This window comes from Indicator indicator, chromosome 1 (genome assembly GCF_027791375.1).
Source record: "Indicator indicator isolate 239-I01 chromosome 1, UM_Iind_1.1, whole genome shotgun sequence".
Classification (NCBI taxonomy): domain Eukaryota; kingdom Metazoa; phylum Chordata; class Aves; order Piciformes; family Indicatoridae; genus Indicator; species Indicator indicator.
The window spans coordinates 273099-294317 of record NC_072010.1 but is presented as its reverse complement, the minus strand read 5'-3'; the positions used below and the strand labels follow the sequence as shown (position 1 = coordinate 294317).

Genomic DNA, 21219 nt, shown 5'->3' with positions numbered 1-21219 from the left:
TTCCCTCCTCACCTTCCATGGGCTTCAGAGACCCCCTCACCCCCCAAAAGAAAAAAAAAAAAGAAAACCAACCCCAGAACCTCCCAGTGCAGGATTGCAAACCACCAAGGGCCTGGGGAGCTGCTGGGGCCATGGGCAGGGGGAGGGCAGCAGTGCCCCAGCCCCCAAACCTGACTCAATTGCCCACCCACCCCCCAAAAATCTCTGCAGGGAGCTGGCTGCCTGATGGCCAAGAAGTGGGGAAGTGACCTGGTGGCCAAGAAGGGCATCCTGGGGTGCAGCAAGAGGAGTGTGGCCAGCAGCAGCCCAGGGGAGGTTCTCCTCCATCTCTGCTCTGCCCTGCTGAGCTCACAGCTGGAGTGCTGGGGCCAGTTCTGGGCTCCCCAGCTGCAGAGGGCCAGGCACTGGCTGGAGAGGGCACAGCAAAGATGCTGAGGGGCTTGGAACATCTCTGGGGAGGAGAGGCTGAGAGGATTGGGGCTGTTGAGCCTGCAGAAGAGCAGCCCCAGGGGGAGCTCATCAGTGCTCAGCAGTACTTCAAGGCTGGCTGGCAGCAGGATGGGACCAGGCTCTGGGCAGTGGTGCCCAGGCACAGGGCAAGGGGCAGTGGGCACAGAGTGGGGCAGCAGAAGTTCCTTCTGAACATGAGGAGGAACTTCTTGAGTTTGAGGCTGGCAGAGGCCTGGAGCAGGCTGCCCAGAGAGGTGGTGGAGTCTCCATCTCTGGGGACATCCCAGCCCCACCTGGCTGTGCTCCTGTGTGACCTCCTCTAGGTGACTCTGCTTGGCAGGGGGCTTGGCCTGGATGACCTCCAGGGGTCCCTTCCAGCCTCTGCCCCTCTGGGACTCGTTGAGGTGGTTGAATTCTCTCTGCAGGTGAAGCTCCCAGCAGAGCTGCTTGGGAAGGAAGGGCTCTGGGGTCAGGGGGAGGCTGCAGCACCCTGAGCAGCTGCTGCCATCAGAGGCCACCCCCAGGGCTGCCCAGGAGAGGTTGGGTGGAAGGGGAAGGGAAGATGAAAACCTTTGCAGCATTTGGCACCTCCCTTCCAGCCTCACTTTGGATTCCTGGGATGGCCAAGATGGAAACACCCTGGGAACTGGGGTGAAATACCTAGAAATTGGGGTGAAATTCTTGGGAACAGTGGATAAATCCCTAGAAATTTGGGCTAAATCCCTAGAAATTGGGGTGAAACTCTTGGGAATTAGGGCTAAATCCCTGGGAATTGGGGTGAAACTCTTGGGAATTACAGCTAAATCCCTGGGAATTGGGGTTAAATCCTTAGAAATTTGGGTTTGACTCTTGAGAATTGGGAACTAAATCCCTAGAAATTGAGGCTAAATGCTTGGAAATTTGGGCTATACCCCTGGGAATTTGGGTTAAATCCCTAGAAATAGGGCTAAACTCTTGGGAATTAGGACTAAATGGCTGGGAATTGTGGTGAAATCCCTAGAAATTTGGGCTAAACCCCTGGGAACTGGGGTTACATCTCTAGAAATGGGGATTCAACTCTTGGGATTTAAGGGCTAAATCCCTAAAAATTGGGGTTAAATTCCTTAGAAATGAGGGGTAAATCCCTAGGAATTAGGGCTAAAGCCCTGGGAATTGGGCTGGGACGAGGCCTGGGGCAAGCAGCAGTCAGTGCAGGAGGGACACTCAGCACCTTCAGGAGCTTCTCCCTGATTTTTTGGGAGAGGGAGAAGTCAGACCTGGCGGACAAAGGGGAAGCTTCCCTAGGGATCAAGGACACTTTCTGGCAGCCAAGCTGGGATCTTGGAAGCAGAGATTTGGGATTGAGGGGAGGGGGAGACATCCCATGTGGAAGGAAGGGGGAGAGAGGCAACTTCTGAGCATCTCCCTCAGAGGCCTCATCTCATCCTGGAGCCCCCAGGAGAAGGCAAATCCAAAACTCACAAACCAAATCCCAGTGCCCCTCCCCCCATCCCCAGCCTGCTCCAGCCCTGGATCACTTCATCCCTGTGCCCACCAAGGATATCCCAACCCAACCATCCTCATCCTCCTCCAGCCTCCTTTCCCCCAACCCCCCCTGCTGCTCCCACCACCCCTCAGCAGCTTCTGGAGAGAAACCAGCACCCAAAATCCATCTGCAGTCCAATAAAGGCAGCAGCAAACCAGAGCCAGTCTGCAGGGGAGTGAGGAGGAGGAGGGGGCTTGGCCATCTTCAGCCATCTCCAGGCAGGTAGGAAGCTTTGGGTCCTCCTCAAGAGCTGGCTGCCATCATCTTCTTCATCTCCTCCTGCCATCCATTTCCCTTCCCCCTGTTTCAAGTGGGAGCTCTGAGGGGGAGGGATGGGCTCCTGGCAAGCTCAAACCCAACCTGGTCCTGCAAAAATGAGGCTGGAGGAGATCCTGCAGGACCTGGGACGTGGTCCCTGGCACTACAGAATCTGAAGGGCCCTGTGCAAGGCCCTGGGACATGGTCCCTGGCACCTTGGTCCTTGCTTGAAGCCTCTGCTGGAGGAGATCTTCCTCTGCATTCCAAATCCCTATGGGATGAGCTATCTCCATCTGGGAAGGTGCTGGGGCAAGGAAGGGCCCCAAGAGCCCCAAGGTAGCTTAAAAGCATCACAGGTTGCATTCCATTTACACCTGAGGCTGCCCTGCCCCTGCTTGTAGGACAAAATCAGAACCTCCCCAGCCAGGAGCTTCAGGACTTCCTCAGCCAGGGGCTTCAGGACCTCCCCAGCCAGGAGCTTCAGGACCTCCTCAGCCAGGGGCTTCAGGACCTCCCCAGCCAGGGGCTTCAGGACCTCCCCAGCCAGGAGCTTCAGGACCTCCTCAGCCAGGGGCTTCAGGACCTCCTCAGCCAGGGGCTTCAGGTCCTCCTCAGGCCAGCCCAGGCTGCTGATGCCCTTCTTGCCCACCTGGGCACCTCCTGGCTCCTCTCCAGCCACTGCCACCAACCCCCCCAGGACCTTTCCCCCCAGGCACTTCCCAGCCCCTCTGCCCCCAACCTGGAGCCTTTCTGGGGCTGTTGTGACCCAAGAGCAGGTCCCAGCCCTTGGCTTTGCTGAACCTCATCCCCTTGGCCTCCTCCATGGCTCCAACCTGGCCCAGACCCCTCTGTAGCTCCCGCCTGCCTCTCCAGCAGCTCAGCTCCCACCCAGCTTGGTGCCATCTGCAACCTGCCTGAGGGAGCCTCCAGCCCTGCCCCAGCTCAGTGATGAAGACATTCAAGAGCCCAAGCAGCAACCCCCAGGCTGCTTTTGGGGTGCCCATCAGATGGGAATGGAGCTGCAAGGAGGCTGACCAGGGCCTGGCCTCGTTCCCTCCTAGCTCCATGCTTGTCCCCATCTCACATGGGGGCTGCTGTCCCACTCTCCAACCTCTTTTCATGCCCTGTGCCATCTGCAGGGAAGCAGAGCAGTGTCTGGCTGCTAAGAGAGCAGCCTGAGATGTGCAGCCTCTGGGTCAAACCCAGCTCTGGTGGGAACTGAGCACCTGAGTCTCAGCAGCACAAGCTGTGGGGCTGGGCCATGCCAAGCAGGGGGAGGACAACCCTGAAGTCTCTTTGCTCAGGAACTTCAGCAAACCCCCAGGAGCTGGGAAAAGTCAGAGTTTTTCCTGGGGTGAGCCCAGCTCCAGGCCAGGAGCCCTGACAGGCACTGAGCACACAAAGGGCAGGGTGAGACCCAGCTCAGGTGGGATGGAAACATCTGGAGAAGGTTCCCCCAAGAGCAGCAGCACCACCTGGCAGGGCTCACTCCTTTCCACCCCACATCCAGCTGCTCACCTGCAAAAATCTCCTCCTCCTCAGCTCAGACAGACTCTGCCCCCTGCTCCCCATCCCTCTGGCACCTCAGCATCCCAGGGCTGATCCTTGCTTGTCTCCCATGGGGCAGGGCTGGGCTGGTCTCCTGAAGAGCCAGGGGCACCAAGTGATCCAGGCAAGGCCATCAAGAAGGGCAGTGGTGGACCAGCAGACTGCCTCCAAACAGCATCTCCTGAGGTCTTCTGTCAGTGAGGAGCAGCTGATGGCAGCCAGACCCTTGGAAGCTAACAAAAAAAGGAAGGAGCAATGAACCAGGTTTACAAACCACCTCTGGAAGCACCAACAGCAGAAAGCATCACCCACAGAAACCACCTGGCTGGGTTTCTGCTCCCTGGAGGTCTTCACCCACAGGAGAGGAGCATCCTGGAGGCCTTTAGCACCAGCTTGGGACCCATCTTGTGCAGGACCAGCGGGACAAGAAGTGCTGAGGAAGAGAAATCAGAGCTGCCCTGCTCCAGCCCCACTCAGACACAGCCCCCAGGGCCCTTTTCTCCCAGCAGCAAGATCTGGCCAAGCCCCAAACACCAAGCACAGCCCAGAAGAGCTCCAAAAGCCCTCCAAGCAAACAAAAAACAGGAGGCTGAACAGGGAGGGGATCTGCAGGCTCAAGAGGCTGCTGCCCACAAACAGCCTTAGGAGCTGAGCCTCTCCCCCCACAAAAATCACAAGCAAAAGAAATCAGCTGGAGGCCACCTGAGGATGAAAACCACTCATGGAAAGCAAGCAGCTGTGCTGCCAGCCCCTAAGGCTGGGCAAATGTCAGCACCAAGCCTCCACTTTCCACTCATTCCCTCTTCCCCAGCTCAGATAGAGCCTGAGAAGGTCACTGCCAGGCCCTCTTCCTCCTCCTCCTCCTCCTCCTGCAGCCCTGGGGAGGAGCAGTGCCAGGCACCTTCCCCTCCTTCCAGCAGCCTGTGCAGGAGGGACAAACCACATCGTGGAGCTGTGCCTGAGGGACAAACCACACCTTGGAGCTGTGCAGGAGGGACAAACCACATCGTGGGGCTGTGCCTGAGGGACAAACCACATCGTGGAGCTGTGCCTGAGGGACAAACCACACCTTGGAGCTGTGCAGGAGGGACAAACCACATCGTGGAGCTGTGCCTGAGGGACAAACCACATCGTGGAGCTGTGCAGGAGGGACAAACCACATCGTGGAGCTGTGCCTGAGGGACAAACCACACCTTGGAGCTGTGCAGGAGGACACCACAGAGTCATCTGCAGGGCTTGACTGAGCAGCAGCAGCTTTAAGCAAGCCTTGCACAGCAGCCTGCTTCCAGACATCCTCCTCCCAGTGGCCAACAGCAAACACTCAAAATGATTTCGATTTATACACACCCCTCCTCCTCCTCTCCCCCCTCGGCCCCCACCCCCCCCCACCCCCCCCACCCCCCCGCCAAAAAAAAACCACAAACCCACACCAAGCCTGGAAGATTCGACTTGGAAATTGCTCTTGGAGGAGAGCCTCCTGCCTTGGGCATCACCTCAGAGCTGCCTTCAGCCCTGCCCCAATCCTCACCCTCCAGGGAAAGGCAGAGCTGCTCCAGCTGGGTGCTGAAATCCCAACGAGCCTGAGCCAGGCAGCCTCTGGCATCGACCAGGGCAGAAGCCTTCAGCTGCTGCAGGAGGATCTCCACAGATCCCTTCCGCAAAACCACCTTCAGCTTTGGTGAACTCAGAGCTGGGTGGGGAAAATGGTTAAAAATGTGGAGGATAAAGCAGGGCTTGATGAAGAGAGAGAAAAACCAAGGCTGGGGAACTCAGCTCGGAGGAGGAGGAGGAGGAAGAGGAGGCTGAGAACCCAGCATCAGCCTGGGGTTGAGGTCAGGCTGGTTGCTTGCAGCTTCTGCTGCAGCCACGAGGGTGAAAAGCAACCTCCTCACATCCCCCCACCACCAGCCCCCAGTTTATCTTCTTTCAGAGCCTGGGACATGCCCAGCATGGCAGAAGGTGCTGCAGCCCTCTCATGGTCCTGTTTGCTGAGGGGTTGGGAGCTGGAAGCAAACCTGAAGCCCTGCAGGGAGGGGATGCTGTCAGCTGCTGCTGCAGAGCTGCTGAGAGGATGCTGCAGCTCCTCCAGCCCAGCAAGGCAGAAGGTGCTGCAGCAGCAGCAGGCAGAGAGCCCTCTCATGGTCCTGTTTGAGGAGGGATTGGGAGTTGGAAGCAAACCTGAAGCCCTGCAGGGAGGGGATGCTGCCAGCTGCTGCTGCAGAGCTGCTGAGAGGATGCTGCATCAGCTCCTCCAGCTCAGCAGCAGCGCTGCTGACGACCCTCGCAGCAGAGCAGCCAAAGAGCAGCAGCGTGAGGCTCCCTCTGCCCTCTCTCTGCCTTTCACGGCTGATAGAACCGCAGCAAGGATGGCAGCAGAGAGCTCGACCTGCTGCGGCCGTGAGCAAGCAGCCAGGACCAGCAGCAGCCTGTGCTGGAGCTGCTGGGGGGGATCTCAGAGCTCCCCTTGCTCAAACTGCAGCTCCACCTTTCCAGTTTCATCCTGACCCCTTCTACAGGTGGGAATTTGGGGTGCAAATAGGAGGTGACAGCCCCGAGGCTATGATGAGAGCTCAACAGCAACAGGGAGCAGCAAGGGAGGGCTGGAGACCACCAAGCTTCAGTGCCAGCCAGGAGAACAGGACCCACTCCAGCTCCTCCCACTTTGAGGGCAGGACCTGAAGGTGCCAGGGACAAGGCAGAGAAGTGACCAAAAAAGCCTTTTCCCAGTGGCCTGTCCCCAGCTCACAGCTCCCAAGTTTCTGCCTTGTCAAATTTCACCACCAGTTCCTGATGGAGCTCAGGAGAAGAGCTTGAAGCTGAGGTCAGGCTGCTGCTGACACCAAGCCCAACCCAGCTGAGGACACCACAAGGAGAACCCAAGCCAAGAGCAGCTCTTGACTGGAACTCCCCTACCCAGCCCTGCAGCTCCAGTCTTAAGGAGGCTTCTCCTCAAGGAAGTCGGGATGGATTCCCCTGCAGAGCAGACACCCAGGGGACACCAAAGCAGGCAGCAGGGAGGCCACACAATGCACCTAGCAGAGGATTTGGAGAGCCAGGAAAGCCCAGACAGGCCCAGATGCAGCAGGCTGAGGCCCCTCAAGATCTATGGAATGGTTTAAGTTGGAAGCAACCTCCAAGATCATCAACTGCAACCCTCCAGCCAGCACTCACTGATGGCTGATAACAATGACAGAGCCACCAGAGGAACACAATCTCTCCTCAAAAAAAAAAAAAAAAACAAACCATATTTTTACCCTTCAAAAAGCCTCTTGAAGCACTTCCAAAAGCATCCAGCTGAGATCCTTCATCCAGCTGAGGTTCTTCAGCCTCACCAACCTCTGTTGTGGTGGCTAAGAGGCAGAGAAGAAAGCCCAGAGCCTCCCAAGCAGCTGAAGGGTGCTGGGCTTGGACATTGTCATCTCATTGTCACCATCACACAGAGCTGAGGGACCAGGGACAATCCCAACAGGAAGAAAAGGACCTTGGTGGGGGTGGTTTTACCTCCCCTTGGGTGCAATTTCTTCAGCTACCTCTTCCCAAGACAAAAAAGGGAGTCATGGAAGAGCTGCAGCATGAAGTGGACACCAAGCAAGCCACAGTGGGGAGGAGAGAAGAACCCAGAGCAGAAATCTTCAATGGTGGCAAAAATCAGCACTGAAAAAAACCAACAAAACCCTAAAAGGATTTTCTTGGGGTTCCAGGTGGCCATGGAGAAAAAAACAAACAAAACCAAAACGAACTCAACCATGAAAGTCCTCAAACCTGAGACAAAAAATGGTGCAAGGAGTTCTGGTGCAAACCCAAACTGAAGGCTCCTGGTTTGCTTTGGAATGGTTGTGGGCTCTGGAAAAAAACAGGATTAGGAGAGGAGTGAGTCCTGCAGCCAGATGGAGCAGCAAGGGTTGATGGCACAACAGAGCTGATGGCACAACAGGGCTGATGGCACAACAGGGCTGATGGCACAACAGAGCTGATGGCACAACAGAGCTGATGGCACAACAGGGCTGAATGCACAACAGAGCTGATGGCACAACAGAGCTGAAGGCACAACAGAGCTGATGGCACAACAGGGCTGAAGGCACAACAGGGCTGATGGCACAAGAGAGCTGATGGCACAACAGGGCTGAAGGCACAACAGGGCTGATGGCACAACAGAGCTGAAGGCACAACAGGGCTGATGGCACAACAGGGCTGATGGCACAAGAGAGCTGATGGCACAACAGAGCTGATGGCACAACAGAGCTGATGGCACAACAGGGCTGAAGGCACAACAGAGCTGAAGGCACAACAGAGCTGATGGCACAACAGGGCTGATGGCACAACAGAGCTGAAGGCACAACAGAGCTGAAGGCACAACAGAGCTGATGGCACAACAGAGCTGAAGGCACAACAGAGCTGATGGCACAACAGAGCTGATGGCACAACACAAGCTGATGCCACAACAGGGCTGAAGGCACAACAGGGCTGATGGCACAACAGAGCTGAAGGCACAACAGAGCTGATGGCACAACAGAGCTGAAGGCACAACAGGGCTGATGGCACAACAGAGCTGAAGGCACAACAGGGCTGATGCCACAACAGAGCTGATGGCACAACAGGGCTGATGGCACAACAGAGCTGAAGGCACAACAGGGCTGAAGGCACAACAGAGCTGATGGCACAACAGGGCTGATGGCACAACAGAGCTGAAGGCACAACAGAGCTGATGGCACAACAGGGCTGAAGGCACAACAGGGCTGATGGCACAACAGGGCTGATGGCACAACAGAGCTGAAGGCACAACAGAGCTGATGGCACAACAGGGCTGAAGGCACAACAGAGCTGATGGCACAACAGGGCTGATGGCACAACAGGGCTGAAGGCACAACAGAGCTGAAGGCACAACAGGGCTGAAGGCACAACAGAGCTGATGGCACAACAGGGCTGATGGCACAACAGAGCTGAAGGCACAACAGAGCTGATGGCACAACAGGGCTGAAGGCACAACAGAGCTGATGCCACAACAGGGCTGATGGCACAACAGGGCTGATGGCACAACAGAGCTGAAGGCACAACAGAGCTGATGGCACAACAGAGCTGATGGCACAACAGAGCTGATGGCACAACAGGGCTGAAGGCACAACAGGGCTGATGGCACAACAGGGCTGATGGCACAACAGGGCTGAAGGCACAACAGAGCTGAAGGCACAACAGGGCTGATGGCACAACAGGGCTGAAGGCACAACAGGGCTGATGGCACAACAGGGCTGATGGCACAACAGGGCTGATGTCCTGCAGCAGACCTCAGGGAAGGTCCTCGAGGGATAAATGCCTCCAAAGGGAAAACTCCTCCTTGATCCAGACCTCAAGAGAGGTTCTTGAGGGATAAATAGCCCAAAAGTGACAACTCCTCCTTCTTCCAGACCTCAAGGGAGTCTCTTGAGGGATAAAGAGCCCAAAGGTGACAACTTTTCCTTCTTCCAGAACTCAAAGTGCTCCTTGAGGGATAATACTCCAAAAGTGACAACCTTTCCTTACCCCAGAGCTCAAGGAAGGTCCTAAAGGATAAATACCCCAAAAGTGACAACTCCTCCTTGATCCAGTCCTCAAGGAAGCTCCTGAGGGATAAATGCCCCAAAGGTGACAACTCCTCCTTATTCCAGACCTCAGGCAAGATCCTGGAGGGATAAATACCCCAAACCCAACAACCCTTCCTTGTTCCAGACCTCAAGGAAGCTCCTGAGGGATAAATGCCTCCAAAGTGACAACTCCTTCCTGTTCCAGACCTCAAAGACCTCTTTGAGGGATAAATACCCCCAAATGGACAACTTCTCTTTGTTCCAGACCTCAAGGAAGCTCCTGAGGCATAAATACTCCAAAGAGGACAACTCCTCCTGGTTCCAGAACTCAGGAAGAGCTCCTTGAGGGCTAAATACCCCAAACCTGACAACCTCTCCTTGTTCCAGACCTCAAGGAAGCTCCTGAGGGATAAATACCCAAAAAGTGACAACTCCTCCTTGTCCCAGTCCTCAGGGAAGCTCTTTGGGGATAAATATCCCGGAAGGTCACAACTGCAGCCCCTGGGTTGTGCTGAGCACAGGGCTCATGGCCTTGGTCCTTTTTAGACCAAAGGCCACCAACCAAACCTTGTCCCACCATGCTCAGCCAGCTCCTTGCAAATCCAGTGCTTGAGTTGGGATTGGGTTAGAGCAAAAAGGATGAACTTATGGAGGACATCAACACAGAGCTCACAGCTTTGGTCCCTTGTAGACTAAGAGGCCACCAACCAAACCTTTTCCCACCATGCTCAGCCAGCTCCTTGCAAATCCAATGCTTGAGTTGGGATTGGGTTAGAGCAGAAGCAATAAAGGGATGAAATTATGGAGGACATCAACACAGAGCTGGATGAAGACCCAAAAGGGGCAAGCACAAAGCCCTGAATGAAAGCAAGCAGCAAGGTGAAGCACGACAGAAGGCCACAAGAGCAGCAAGAGAAGCAGCTCCCTCCTCTCCTCTCCCCTCCTCTCCTCTCCCCTCCCTTCCCCCCTGCCCCCTCCCCCACCCCAACCCAAGAGCTGCTGGTAAATAAAAGACTGCTCCTTGGTCACATCTCATCGCTGTTTATTTTGTTCAAGACATGCCACGTCCAAAAAGAAGGAAAATCAAATCAGATAAAATACAAAACCCAACAAAGAAAAAAAAATAACCAAAAGGAACCAAAGGAACCCCAAAAAAGTTGCCTTTGAGTATTGGGTTAGAAAAAGCACTGCCCAGCTCCTGCTGCTCGCTTGGGGTTGGGGTGCAGAGCCCAGGGCTTGGGGTCTCCTTCAGCAATGCAGAGCTCAGGTTGGATTTTGTTTCTTGTCTTTGATTGCTTTGCTTTTATTTCCTTTCCTTTCTTTTCCTTCCCTCCTTTTATTCATTTTTTTAATGCCTTTCCTTTTTCTTCATTTTCTTCCTTTCCTTGTATTTTCTTTTCCTTTCTTTCCTTTTATTCCATTTCTTTCCTTTTATTCCTTTCCTTTTATTCCTTTTTCTTATCATTTTCTTTTACTCCTTTCCTTTTGCTCCTTTTCCTATCATTCTTTTATTTTCTTTTGCTCCTTTAATTATATTTATTTTCATTCTTTTATTTTTTATTTCTTTTTCCTTTCATTCTTTTCTTCCTTTTTATTTTTCTTTCCTTTCTTTTTCTTTTCTTTTATTCTCTTTTTCTTTTCTTCCTTTTTCTTTTCTTTTTCATTTAATTTCTTTCATTTCTCATTTCCTGGTTGAAAGTGGTGGTGAGGATGACTCCACTTCTTTTTCTATTTCTTCAATTTCTTTTAATTAAATTTCTTTCCTTTTCTTCAATTTTCTTCTTGAATTTCTTTTAATTATTTTTCTTGTCTTTAATTCATTTTACTTCATTTTAATTTCCTTTAACTATTTTTAAGTTTTAGGTTTTTTTCTTTAATTCCTTTTATTTTGTTTATTTTCTTTTATTCAATTTATTTTAATCCTTTTAATCCTTTCTTTATTTGCTTTTATTTATTTTATTTTTATTCCTCTCATTTTTTATTCCTTTTATTTTTCATTTTCATTTATTTCCTTATTTTTCTTTTTCTTTTATTCCTTTTATCTGATTGAATTTGTTTTAATTTCTTTCCATTTCATCCTTTTATTTTGCTCCTTTTATTTGATTGAATTCCTTTTAAAGCCTTTTCTTTCCTTCCTTTCGTTTGACTGATTTTCTTTTCTCTAGTTTCTTTTAGTTTCTTTTATTTGATTGTATTTCTTTTCTTCCTTTTATTTGATTGAATTCCTTTTAAATCCTTTTCTTTCCTTCAATTTTTCTTTTCTCTCTTTTCATTCCTTTTATTTTATTGAATTTCTTTTCTTCCTTCCATTTGAATTCCTTTTCTTTCCTTCATTTGATTTTCTTTTCTCTAATTTCTTTTCATTCTTTTATTTGAATTTCTTTCCTTCCTTCTATTTGATTGAATTAAATTCCTTTTCTTTCCTTCCTTTTATTTTTCTTTTCTCTATTTTCTTTTAATTCCTTTTATTTTATTGAATTTCTTTTCTTCCACTTGATTCTTCTTTCCTTCCATGTGATTTTTTTCTCTATTTTCTTTTATATTTATTTTATTTTATTGATTTTATTTTTTATTATTGATTTATATTATTTTTATTACTGATTTATTGATTTTATTTTTATCGATTTTATATATTATTTTTTTTGTCTTCCTTCCATTTGATTCAATTACTTTTCTTTCCTTCATTTGATTGATTTTCCTTTCTCTAATTTAATTCCTTTTATTTGAATTTCTTTCCTTCCTTCGATTCAACTCCTTTTCTTTCCTTCCTTTTGATTGATTTTCTTTCCCCTAACTTCTTTCAATTCCTTTCAATTCCTTTCCTTTATTTTCTTTTCCTTCATTCCATTTCTTTTTTTTTTTTTTTCCCTCAATGCTCTCCTTGATAGTGGTGCTGAAGCCACTTCCCTTCCTCATCTATCCCTCCCGGTCCCCTGGGGATATTTAAGCTTCTAGAAGAGGGAATCAAAGAGAAGAGAAAAAAACAAACAAAGAGGAGCCTGCAAAAAAAACCCCAAACAACCAAAGACAAACCCCAAACCTCTGCCTGCAGCTCAGTGGCTTTCCAAGCAGCAACTTGCAAGGGGCAGGCTCTCCAGAATTGCTTTTCCTGCACTGTTAAACCTCAGGCACAGCCACCCAGCAACCAAGGTATTTACAAGTTGTGTTTTATTAACTCCAACACAGCAACTTCACAAAGGGGGTGGGGAAGGGGGAACTAAGTAAAGGTTAAAAGGGTGCACTTCTAGTGTGTTCCATTCTCTGGTTCTTGGGGTTCTGGTGTATTTTTTGTTTTTTAGCTACATTTTGCAACAGCAGCAAAAAGTTAAAAAGCTCTACAAAGGGTTCCTCAGCCAAAAAAAAAATATATATATAGAACAAAAAAATAAAACCAATGGAACAACAAAAAAAAATTACTGAGTGGAAGAGGAAAAAATATTGAGTGGAAGGAAAAAAAAGAAAAATAGTGAGTGGAAGAAAAAAATTATTGAGTGGAAGAAAAAAATAAAATTATTGAATGGAAGGAAAAAATAAAATTATTGAATGAAAGAAAAGAAAGAAAATTATTGAGTGGAAGAAAAACTAAAATTATTGAGTGGAAGAAAAAACAAAATTATTGAGTGGAAGTAAAAAGAAAAATATTGAGAGGAAGAAAAATGAAAGGAGTGGAAAGAAAAAATAAAATTATTGAGTGGAAGGAAAAAAATTGGAAGGAAAAAAATTATTAAGTGGAAGGGGAAAAAATAGAATAAAATTAAGCAAAGAAATAAATATTGAAAGAAACAAAAATATATCTAAATGGTTAATTGGTGAGGCTAATTAAATAGAAAACTAAATGAACTCACTGTTGGACCATACTATACAGCTCTAGGGAGACAAAAAAAAAAAAACCAAACTAAACCAACTTTGGAAGACTAAAATAAAAAATAGAAAAGGCATAAATCTGCAGAACCAGAAGTTGGTCTCCATCCTCCTCACCTTCCCTTCCCAGCTCAGATCTCTCACTGGGGAGATCAAATTCAATCCCCTCCCTCCTCATCTCCTTCCCTGACCAAGCTGGGGGTGATCATTGCCCTTCTCCTCCCAGAGCTCTGCAGCCAACCTCTGACCAAGCTGGGGGTGATCATTGCCCTTCTCCTCCCAGAGCCCTGCAGCCAACCTCTGACCAAGCTGGGGGTGATCATTGCCCTTCTCCTCCCAGAGCTCTGCAGCCAACCTCTGACCAAGCTGGGGGTGATCATTGCCCTTCTCCTCCCAGAGCTCTGCAGCCAACCTCTGACCAAGCTGGGGGTGATCATTGCCCTTCTCCTCCCAGAGCTCTGCAGCCAACCTCTGACCAAGCTGGGGGTGATCATTGCCCTTCTCCCAGAGCTCTGCAGCCAACCTCTGACCAAGCTGGGGGTGATCATTGCCCTTCTCCTCCCAGAGCCCTGCAGCCAACCTCTGACCAAGCTGGGGGTGATCATTGCCCTTCTCCCAGAGCTCTGCAGCCAACCTCTGACCAAGCTGGGGGTGATCATTGCCCTTCTCCTCCCAGAGCTCTGCAGCCAACCTCTGACCAAGCTGGGGGTGATCATTGCCCTTCTCCTCCCAGAGCTCTGCAGCCAACCTCTGACCAAGCTGGGGGTGATCATTGCCCTTCTCCCAGAGCTCTGCAGCCAACCTCTGACCAAGCTGGGGGTGATCATTGCCCTTCTCCTCCCAGAGCTCTGCAGCCAACCTCTGACCAAGCTGGGGGTGATCATTGCCCTTCTCCTCCCAGAGCTCTGCAGCCAACCTCTGACCAAGCTGGGGGTGATCATTGCCCTTCTCCTCCCAGAGCTCTGCAGCCAACCTCTGACCAAGCTGGGGGTGATCATTGCCCTTCTCCTCCCAGAGCCCTGCAGCCAACCTCTGACCAAGCTGGGGGTGACCAATGCCTCTCCCAGCCCTGCTCTGGCACAGTGGGGGTACCCCACGGGGGTAAATCCAAGCTGCTCCTTCTCTTCTTTCTCTTTTTCTGGTACAAATATTGAAGGTTTTAGATCACTGCAGCAGGTTTTAGTGCCCACAGCCACTGAATCGTTCTCCCTAAGAAGCAGAAGCAAACCAACAGCTCCAACCTTCTGTTCCCATCTCAAGGGCAGTGCCAATTAATGCACTGCTGCTCTACTCAAAGGACAACAACAAAACAAAACAAAAAAGGGCTCTGAAAACTCAGTTTGCACTCAAAGCCTGATTTATTTTTTCTCCCCCACTTCTTTCCTGCAAGTGTTTTGTTAATGCACATCCACCCTGTGCCTTCCCCCCCTCTCCAACCTCCTCCAGAAGCCCTCCATCTCCCTTCAGAAAGCCATTTTTTGGGGGGTGATTCTCAAAGGGCTTTCTTGGAAATGTCCTGCAACAACTAATAATTAAAAATTAAAAAAAAGGATAATTAATAATTCAGGAGCTTTATTTTTTTGAGGAGGTGGGGTGGGTGGAAATCCCCTCCCCACCCTGTGCCTGAAGGTTGGTTTGGGGGCTCTGAGCCCCAGCCAGACTTCTCTCTGCTCCCAAGGCTTTCATTCTTTGTCATTATTGGCAGGATTAAAACCTTTCCATCCCCTGCCAGCTTCCCCCCAGCTTGCCTCTTGATTTGTTTGGTTTGTTCTTTCTGACTGCTCTAAAAAATCACCTCCCCAGTGTGGATCAGGGCTTCAAAGATCTGGCCAGCAAAAGTCTTCTGGATATCAACTCTAAATCAAATTCCAGACTGAACTCTTTTGTTTTCCCCTATCCTTTTTTTGCCCCCATCCCCTTTTTTCCCCCCCATCCTTTTTTAATCTATCCTTTTTTCCCCCATCCTTTTTTTCTCTCATCCTTTTCCCTCCTTTTTTTCTCTTATCCAGTTTTTTGCCCCATTCTTTGTCTCATCCTTTTTCTCCCCATCCTTTTTTCCCCATCCTTTTTTCCCCCTTTTTTTTCTCTCATCCTTTTTTCCCCCATCCTTTTTTTTCTCTCATCCTTTCTTTTCCCCATTTTTCTCCCCCATCCTTTTTCTCCCCCACTCTTTTTTTCCCCCATCCTTTTTCCCCCCCCAAAGTGCAACAGTTAAAAATAAACCAAACAAAGGAAAAATTAAGAACTTGTTACCTAATTTTTTTTTTTTTGCTTTTTTTTCCTTTCTTTCTTTTGTTTTTCAAGGTCTAACTAGAACAATGCTGGAATAATTTGGGGCTGCTTTTTCTTCTTTCTTTTTCTTTTTGTTGTGTTTTTTTTCTGTTGTTTGTTTGTTGTTGGGTTTTTTTGGTCTTTTTTTTCTTAGAAATGATGAAGACACTGACACTTTGTGTGTGATTTTGTGTGTGTGTGTGTGCTGGGGGGAGGAGGGAGGGTGCTTGTGTGAAGCTTAAAGAGATCATCTCCACGAGACAGCCAGCAATGATGAGCTGCAGTTACTGAAAGGGGGAAGGTTTCAAGCCAAATATTCACACCGCAGTCAATGAAGAGTTAAAAGGGGGGAAGGGAGGGAGGGAGAGAAGAGGAGGGGAAGGGGAGGGGGCTGGAGGGGTGGGGAAGGAAGGGGAAAAAAGCAGTGATGGTTCTGGAGGAAAGGTAGAAGAAGCCACCATGGTATTAGCAGGAGCAGCCTCCTTCACTGACAGGCTGCTCTTGAGGCTTTTCCAGTTTTATGTCAATCACTGGAAGGTGGTGGGTTAAGGGAAATAAAGATCCAGCTGCAGGGGAGGGGCAGCTGCAGGGGCTCCAGCTGCAGGGGTTCCAGCTGCAGGGGTTCCAACTCCAGAGGTACCACCTGCAGAGGTTCCAGCTGCAGGGGCTCCAGCTGCAGGGGTTCCAACTCCAGAGGTGCCACCTGCAGAGGTTCCAGCTGCAGGGGCTCCAGCTGCAGGGGTTCCAACTCCAGAGGTACCACCTGCAGAGGTTCCAGCTGCAGGGGTTCCAGCTGCAGAGGCTCCAAGTGCAGAGGTTCCAGCTGCAGAGGGACCACCTGCAGAGATTCCATCTGCAGAGGTTCTAAACGCAGAGGTTCCATCTGCAAGGGTTCCCAATTCAGAGGTTCCATCTGCAGAGGTTCCAGCTGCAGAGGTTCCAGCTGCAGAGGTTCCAGCTGCAGAGGTTCCAACTCAATCACAGAACCACAGACTGTATCTGGTTGGAAGAGACCTCCAAGCTCATCCAGTCCAACCTTGGACCCAGGCTTTCAGCCCCCGAAGTACAAACTTGCATTCTCCCTTCAGGATTTGCCTCTGAAACACCTCCAAAGCATGGGCAACAGCTTTAGAGAGTCATTGAATGGTTGGAAGGGACCTTGAGATCTTGGAAGGGACCTTCAAGATCATCCAATTCCAACCTCCTGCCACGGGCACTTTCCACCAGCCCAGGTTGCTGAAGGCCTCATCCAGCCTGGCCTTGAACACCTGCAGGCAGGGGGCAGCCACACACCACCCAGCAGGCTCAAGATCATAGAACTGTTTTGGTTGGTGAAGACCTTCAAGATCCTCAAGTCCAGCCATTCTCTTATCAAGTCTGGGGCTAAGCCATGGCCCTCAGCACCACAGCTCTGCCTCTTTGAAACCCCTCCAGGGATGGGGATTCCACCACCTCCCTGGGCAGCCTGGGACAGGGTTTGAGAAGCCCCTCAAGTCAAGAAGTTTCTTCTCATGTCCAATTAAACCTCCCCTGGAGCAACTCGAGGCCACTTCCTCTTGTCCTGCCTATCACTTGTTAGTAGGGAGAGGAGACCAACCCCCACCTGGCTCCAATCTCCCATCAGGGAGCTGTAGAGAGCTGGAAGGTCTCCCCTCAGCCTCCTTTTCTCAAGGCTCAACACCTCTAGATCATAGAATGGGTTGGATTGGAAGGCACTTCTAAAGGTCATCTGGTCCTCAGCTGCTCCTCACCAGAGCTGTTCTCCAGACCCTTCACCAGTTTCTTCTGAACCAAACTTCCCTTGGTGCAACTTGAGGCCACTTCCTCTTGTCCCATCACTTACTCCTTGGAGAAGAGACTCTGCCCAGCACCTCAACATCCTTCCCTCTCATCCTTGAAGCTCCTTGAACCCTCAATGCTCTGCTAAGAAGCTTAATCCTGGGGAGACAATCATCCCAACTCCTGCTCTCTGCAGCCTGCAGGGCCTCCATGGTGGCCTCACAGCCCTCCCATTGCCAGCCCAGTGATCAAACTCCCTGATAGGGAAACCTGCAGGCAGCTCCTCTGCCTTCTCCCACCCCCATCCTCCTTACTGCAGATTGCTGCTCCTTAACCTGTGGCTGCCCTGCAATGATGAGAGGTTGCTGCTCACTGCAGTCCCCCTCACAGGCTGCCTTGGCTGCAACCCACAGCTTTCCAAAGCCTTTCCTACAGCAGATGGAGGTTCAGCAGCAGGCTTGCTCCTCTCACAGCTCCTGCTCTGGTTCCATCCTGCTGTCCCACCAAGCCTTCCCCAGGCTTGAAGGGTTCTTGCCCTAGCTCCAGCCCTCTACCCCACCAAGCCTTCCTGAAACCTGAAGGTCACTTGCCCTGGTTCCATCCTGCTATCCCACCAAGCTTTCCTCAGGCTTGAAGGTTTCTTGCCCTAGTTCTACCCTTCCAGCCCACCAAGCTTTCCTCAGGCTTGAAGGTCACTTGGTCCAGCTCCAGCCTTCTATCCAACTAAGCCTTCCTCAGACTTGGTCACCTGGTCTAGCTCCAGCCTACTACACCCCAGCAAGCCTTCCTCAGACTTGAAGGCTACTTGCCAGGGTCCCAGCCTTCTACCCCACCAAGCTTTCCTCAGGCTTGAAGGTCTCTTGCCCTAGTTCTACCCTAGTTCTACCTTTCTACCCCACCAAGCCTTCCTGAGACTTGAAAGCTACTTGCCCAGGTTCCATCCTACTATGCCACCAAGCCTTCTTCTTCAGTACTTCAAGCTTGAAGGTCACTTTGTCTAGCTCCAGCCTTCTGTCCAACCAAGTCTTCCTCAAACTGGAAGGTCACTTGGTCTAGCTCCAGCCTTCCACCCCACCAAGCCTTCCTAAAGCTTGAAGACTACTTGCCCTGCTTCCACCCTGCTACCCCACCAAGCCTTCCTCACACTTGAAGGTTTCTTGCCCTGCTTCCATCCTGCCATCCCACCAAGCCTTCTCCTTCAGCACTTCAAACTCAAAGGTCACTTCCTGTTCCCCCTTTCCTCAGGTCTCTTTCGGGGACGTCCACAACCCGAGCCAGGGTTTCAGAAGAGGTATTTCTCCTTCCTCCTTGCTGTCCAGGCCCTTCTCCTCATCCTCAGCAAGGCCTGGCAGCTCTTTGCCCCCAGGGAGCTGCAAGCAGGGCCAGGTAAAGGATACTGTCTTCTCTACTTTTGTCTTGTGTGCTTTCCATCCCAGGCAAGGCGGCTGCCACGCGTCGGAAAAGCTGGAAGAGAGCAGAGCACAGAGAGGGAAGAGATCAAAACCTGTGGGATGTGAGGAGCAGACAGATCAAACAATGACTCCCTGGCCCTCCCAGGGTGGCATCTGCAGGGCTAACACCCAAGAGCCTGACACCAAACATCACCTTTCAGCTGGGGAAACGGCAAAGCCCAGCTTAGGGTTGGGTTTGAAGGTCAGAAGTTAGCAGCTCCAGGGTGGCAAAAGCTTCCTCTGCTGTCTGCTGCGGCTGGAATCCAGCAGCTCCACCTCACAGCTGGCCCCAGGCCTCAGAGTCACTGAATGGTTTGGGTTTGAAGGGACCTTAAAGATCATCCAGTCCACCCCCACCCTGCCCCAGCAGGGTCACACAGGGCAGGTCACACAGAACACATCCAGGGGGGTTGGAAGCTCTCCAGAGAAGGAGACTCCACAACCTCTCTGGGCAGCCTGCTGGGCAGGTCTGGAAGCTGCCTGGAGCTCATGGTCTGGTCACAGAAATGGTTTGGGTTGGAAGGGACCTTTCAAGGTCATCTAATCCAACCCCCCTGCAGTCAGCAGGGGCATCTCCAACCAGAGCAGGTTGTTCAGAGCCCCAACCAACCTGGCCTGCAATGGTTCCAGCCATGGGGCAGCTCCCACCTCTCTGGGCAACTCATAGCTCTGATGCTATGATGAGGACCTTCCTCCAGCTGAGTGTGATGCTAGGATGGGTGGAACCACCCAGGTTTCAACTGCAATGTTCTCTTTCTCACCTGCCTTGCCAAGTGTGTGCAGAGGAGGACAGGAGGACAGGGCAGATCAGGTGAGGCTGAGAAGTCACCAGGGCTATCAAATGCCCACCTAATGGTTTCTCATCTTTGGAGATCAGCCCTAGCAGAGCTTTGAGCCCATCCTGAGATCACAGATCAGAGGATGTTAGGGGTTGGAAGGGACCTCCAGAGATCATTGAGTCCAACCCCCCTGCCAGAGCACAGGTCACACAGGAACACATCCAGATGGGGCTGCAAAGGCTCCAGAGAAGGAGACTCCACAACCTCTCTGGGCAGCCTGTTCCAGGCTCTGTCACCCTCCCAATGAAGAAGTTCCTCCTCATGTTGAGGTGGAACTTCCTGTGCTGGAGTTTATATCCACTGCCTCTTGTCCTATTCCAGGGTGCAGAGCAGAGCCTGTCCCCTCCCTCCTGACCCCCAGCCCTCAGACATTTACAGACATTTCACAGAGTCAGAGAACCATTCAGGTTGGAAAAGGCCCTCAGGGTCACCAACTCCAACCCAGAACCCTACTCTGCAAGGCTCACCCCTAAACCAGAGCCCCAAGCAATACATTCAAACCACCTTCAAACCATCTTCAGGCTTGGGGACTCCACCACCTCCCTGCCCACCACATTCCAGTGCCTCACCACTCTTGCCAGGAAAAAATGTTTCCTACTGTCCAGTCTAACCCTTCCCAGTCACAGCTTGAGGCCATTCCCTCTTGTTCCATCACTAATTACCTGGGAGAAGAGACCAGCACCAACCTCTCCACAACCTCCTTTCAGGTAGCTGCAGACAGCACTGAGGTCTCCTCTCAGCCTCCTCTTCTCCAAACTAACCATCCCCAGCTCCTTCAGGTGCTCTCCATCACATTTCTTCTCCAGGCCCTTCCCAGCTTCCTTGCCCTCATCTGCCCTGGTTCCAGCCTTCTCCTCTCCAGACTAACCACCCCCAGGGCTCTCAGCCTCTCCTCCCCAGGCAGGGCTCCAGTCCCTTCAGCATCCTTGTACCCTCCCTGGGACTCTCTCCAGCAGATCCCTGTCCCTCTTGAACTGGGGGAGCCCAGAACTTGATGCAATATTCCAGGTGAGGTCTCACCAGGGCAGAGAACCTCCCTGGATTGGGGCTGTTGAGCCTGCAGAAGAGCAGCCCCAGGGGGAGCTCATCAGTGCTCAGCAGTACTTCAAGGCTGGCTGGCAGCAGGATGGGACCAGGCTCTGGGCAGTGGTGCCCAGGCACAGGGCAAGGGGCAGTGGGCACAGAGTGGGGCAGCAGAAGTTCCTTCTGAACATGAGGAGGAACTTCTTGAGTTTGAGGCTGGCAGAGGCCTGGAGCAGGCTGCCCAGAGAGGTGGTGGAGTCTCCATCTCTGGGGACATCCCAGCCCCACCTGGCTGTGCTCCTGTGTGACCTCCTCTAGGTGACTCTGCTTGGCAGGGGGCTTGGCCTGGATGACCTCCAGGGGTCCCTTCCAACTTCTACCATTCTGTGACTCTGTGAAACCTGCAGGATCCAAAAGCTTTTTTTTCCCCTTTCCAGTACATGAATTGAAGCCAAGAACAACACCATCATCACTTTCACTCCTTAATACCATCTTCTTACCTTTTTCCTTCACCCCAAACCCAGAGGGAACAGTCTCCTCCTCTGGAGACATTCCAAACCCACCTGAAGTCACTCCTGTGCCACCTGCCCTAGGTGGCCCTGCCTTGGCAGGGGAGTTTTGGCCTGGATGATCTCCAGAGGTCCCTTCCAACCCTC

General features: G+C 51.3%; 1 protein-coding gene across 5 annotated transcripts in view; it reads right to left on the bottom strand.

Moving 5' to 3' along the window:
• Positions 1-15659: 15659 nt before the first annotated feature.
• Positions 15660-21219, bottom strand: part of RAB6A (RAB6A, member RAS oncogene family) — an 88046-nt gene continuing 82486 nt past the window's right edge. For 4 of the 5 annotated variants that reach the window (XM_054399638.1, XM_054399630.1, XM_054399647.1 and 1 more), the window contains 2 exons: positions 18648-18714; positions 15908-16001 (listed from right to left, as the gene is read on the bottom strand). In XM_054399638.1, the coding sequence (XP_054255613.1) occupies positions 15937-16001; positions 18648-18714 (132 nt within the window). In that variant the 3' untranslated portion in view covers positions 15908-15936. Of the gene's footprint in view, positions 15866-15907; positions 16002-18647; positions 18715-21219 lie in introns of those variants that run through there. The other variant, XM_054399621.1, reaches the window with a different exon arrangement.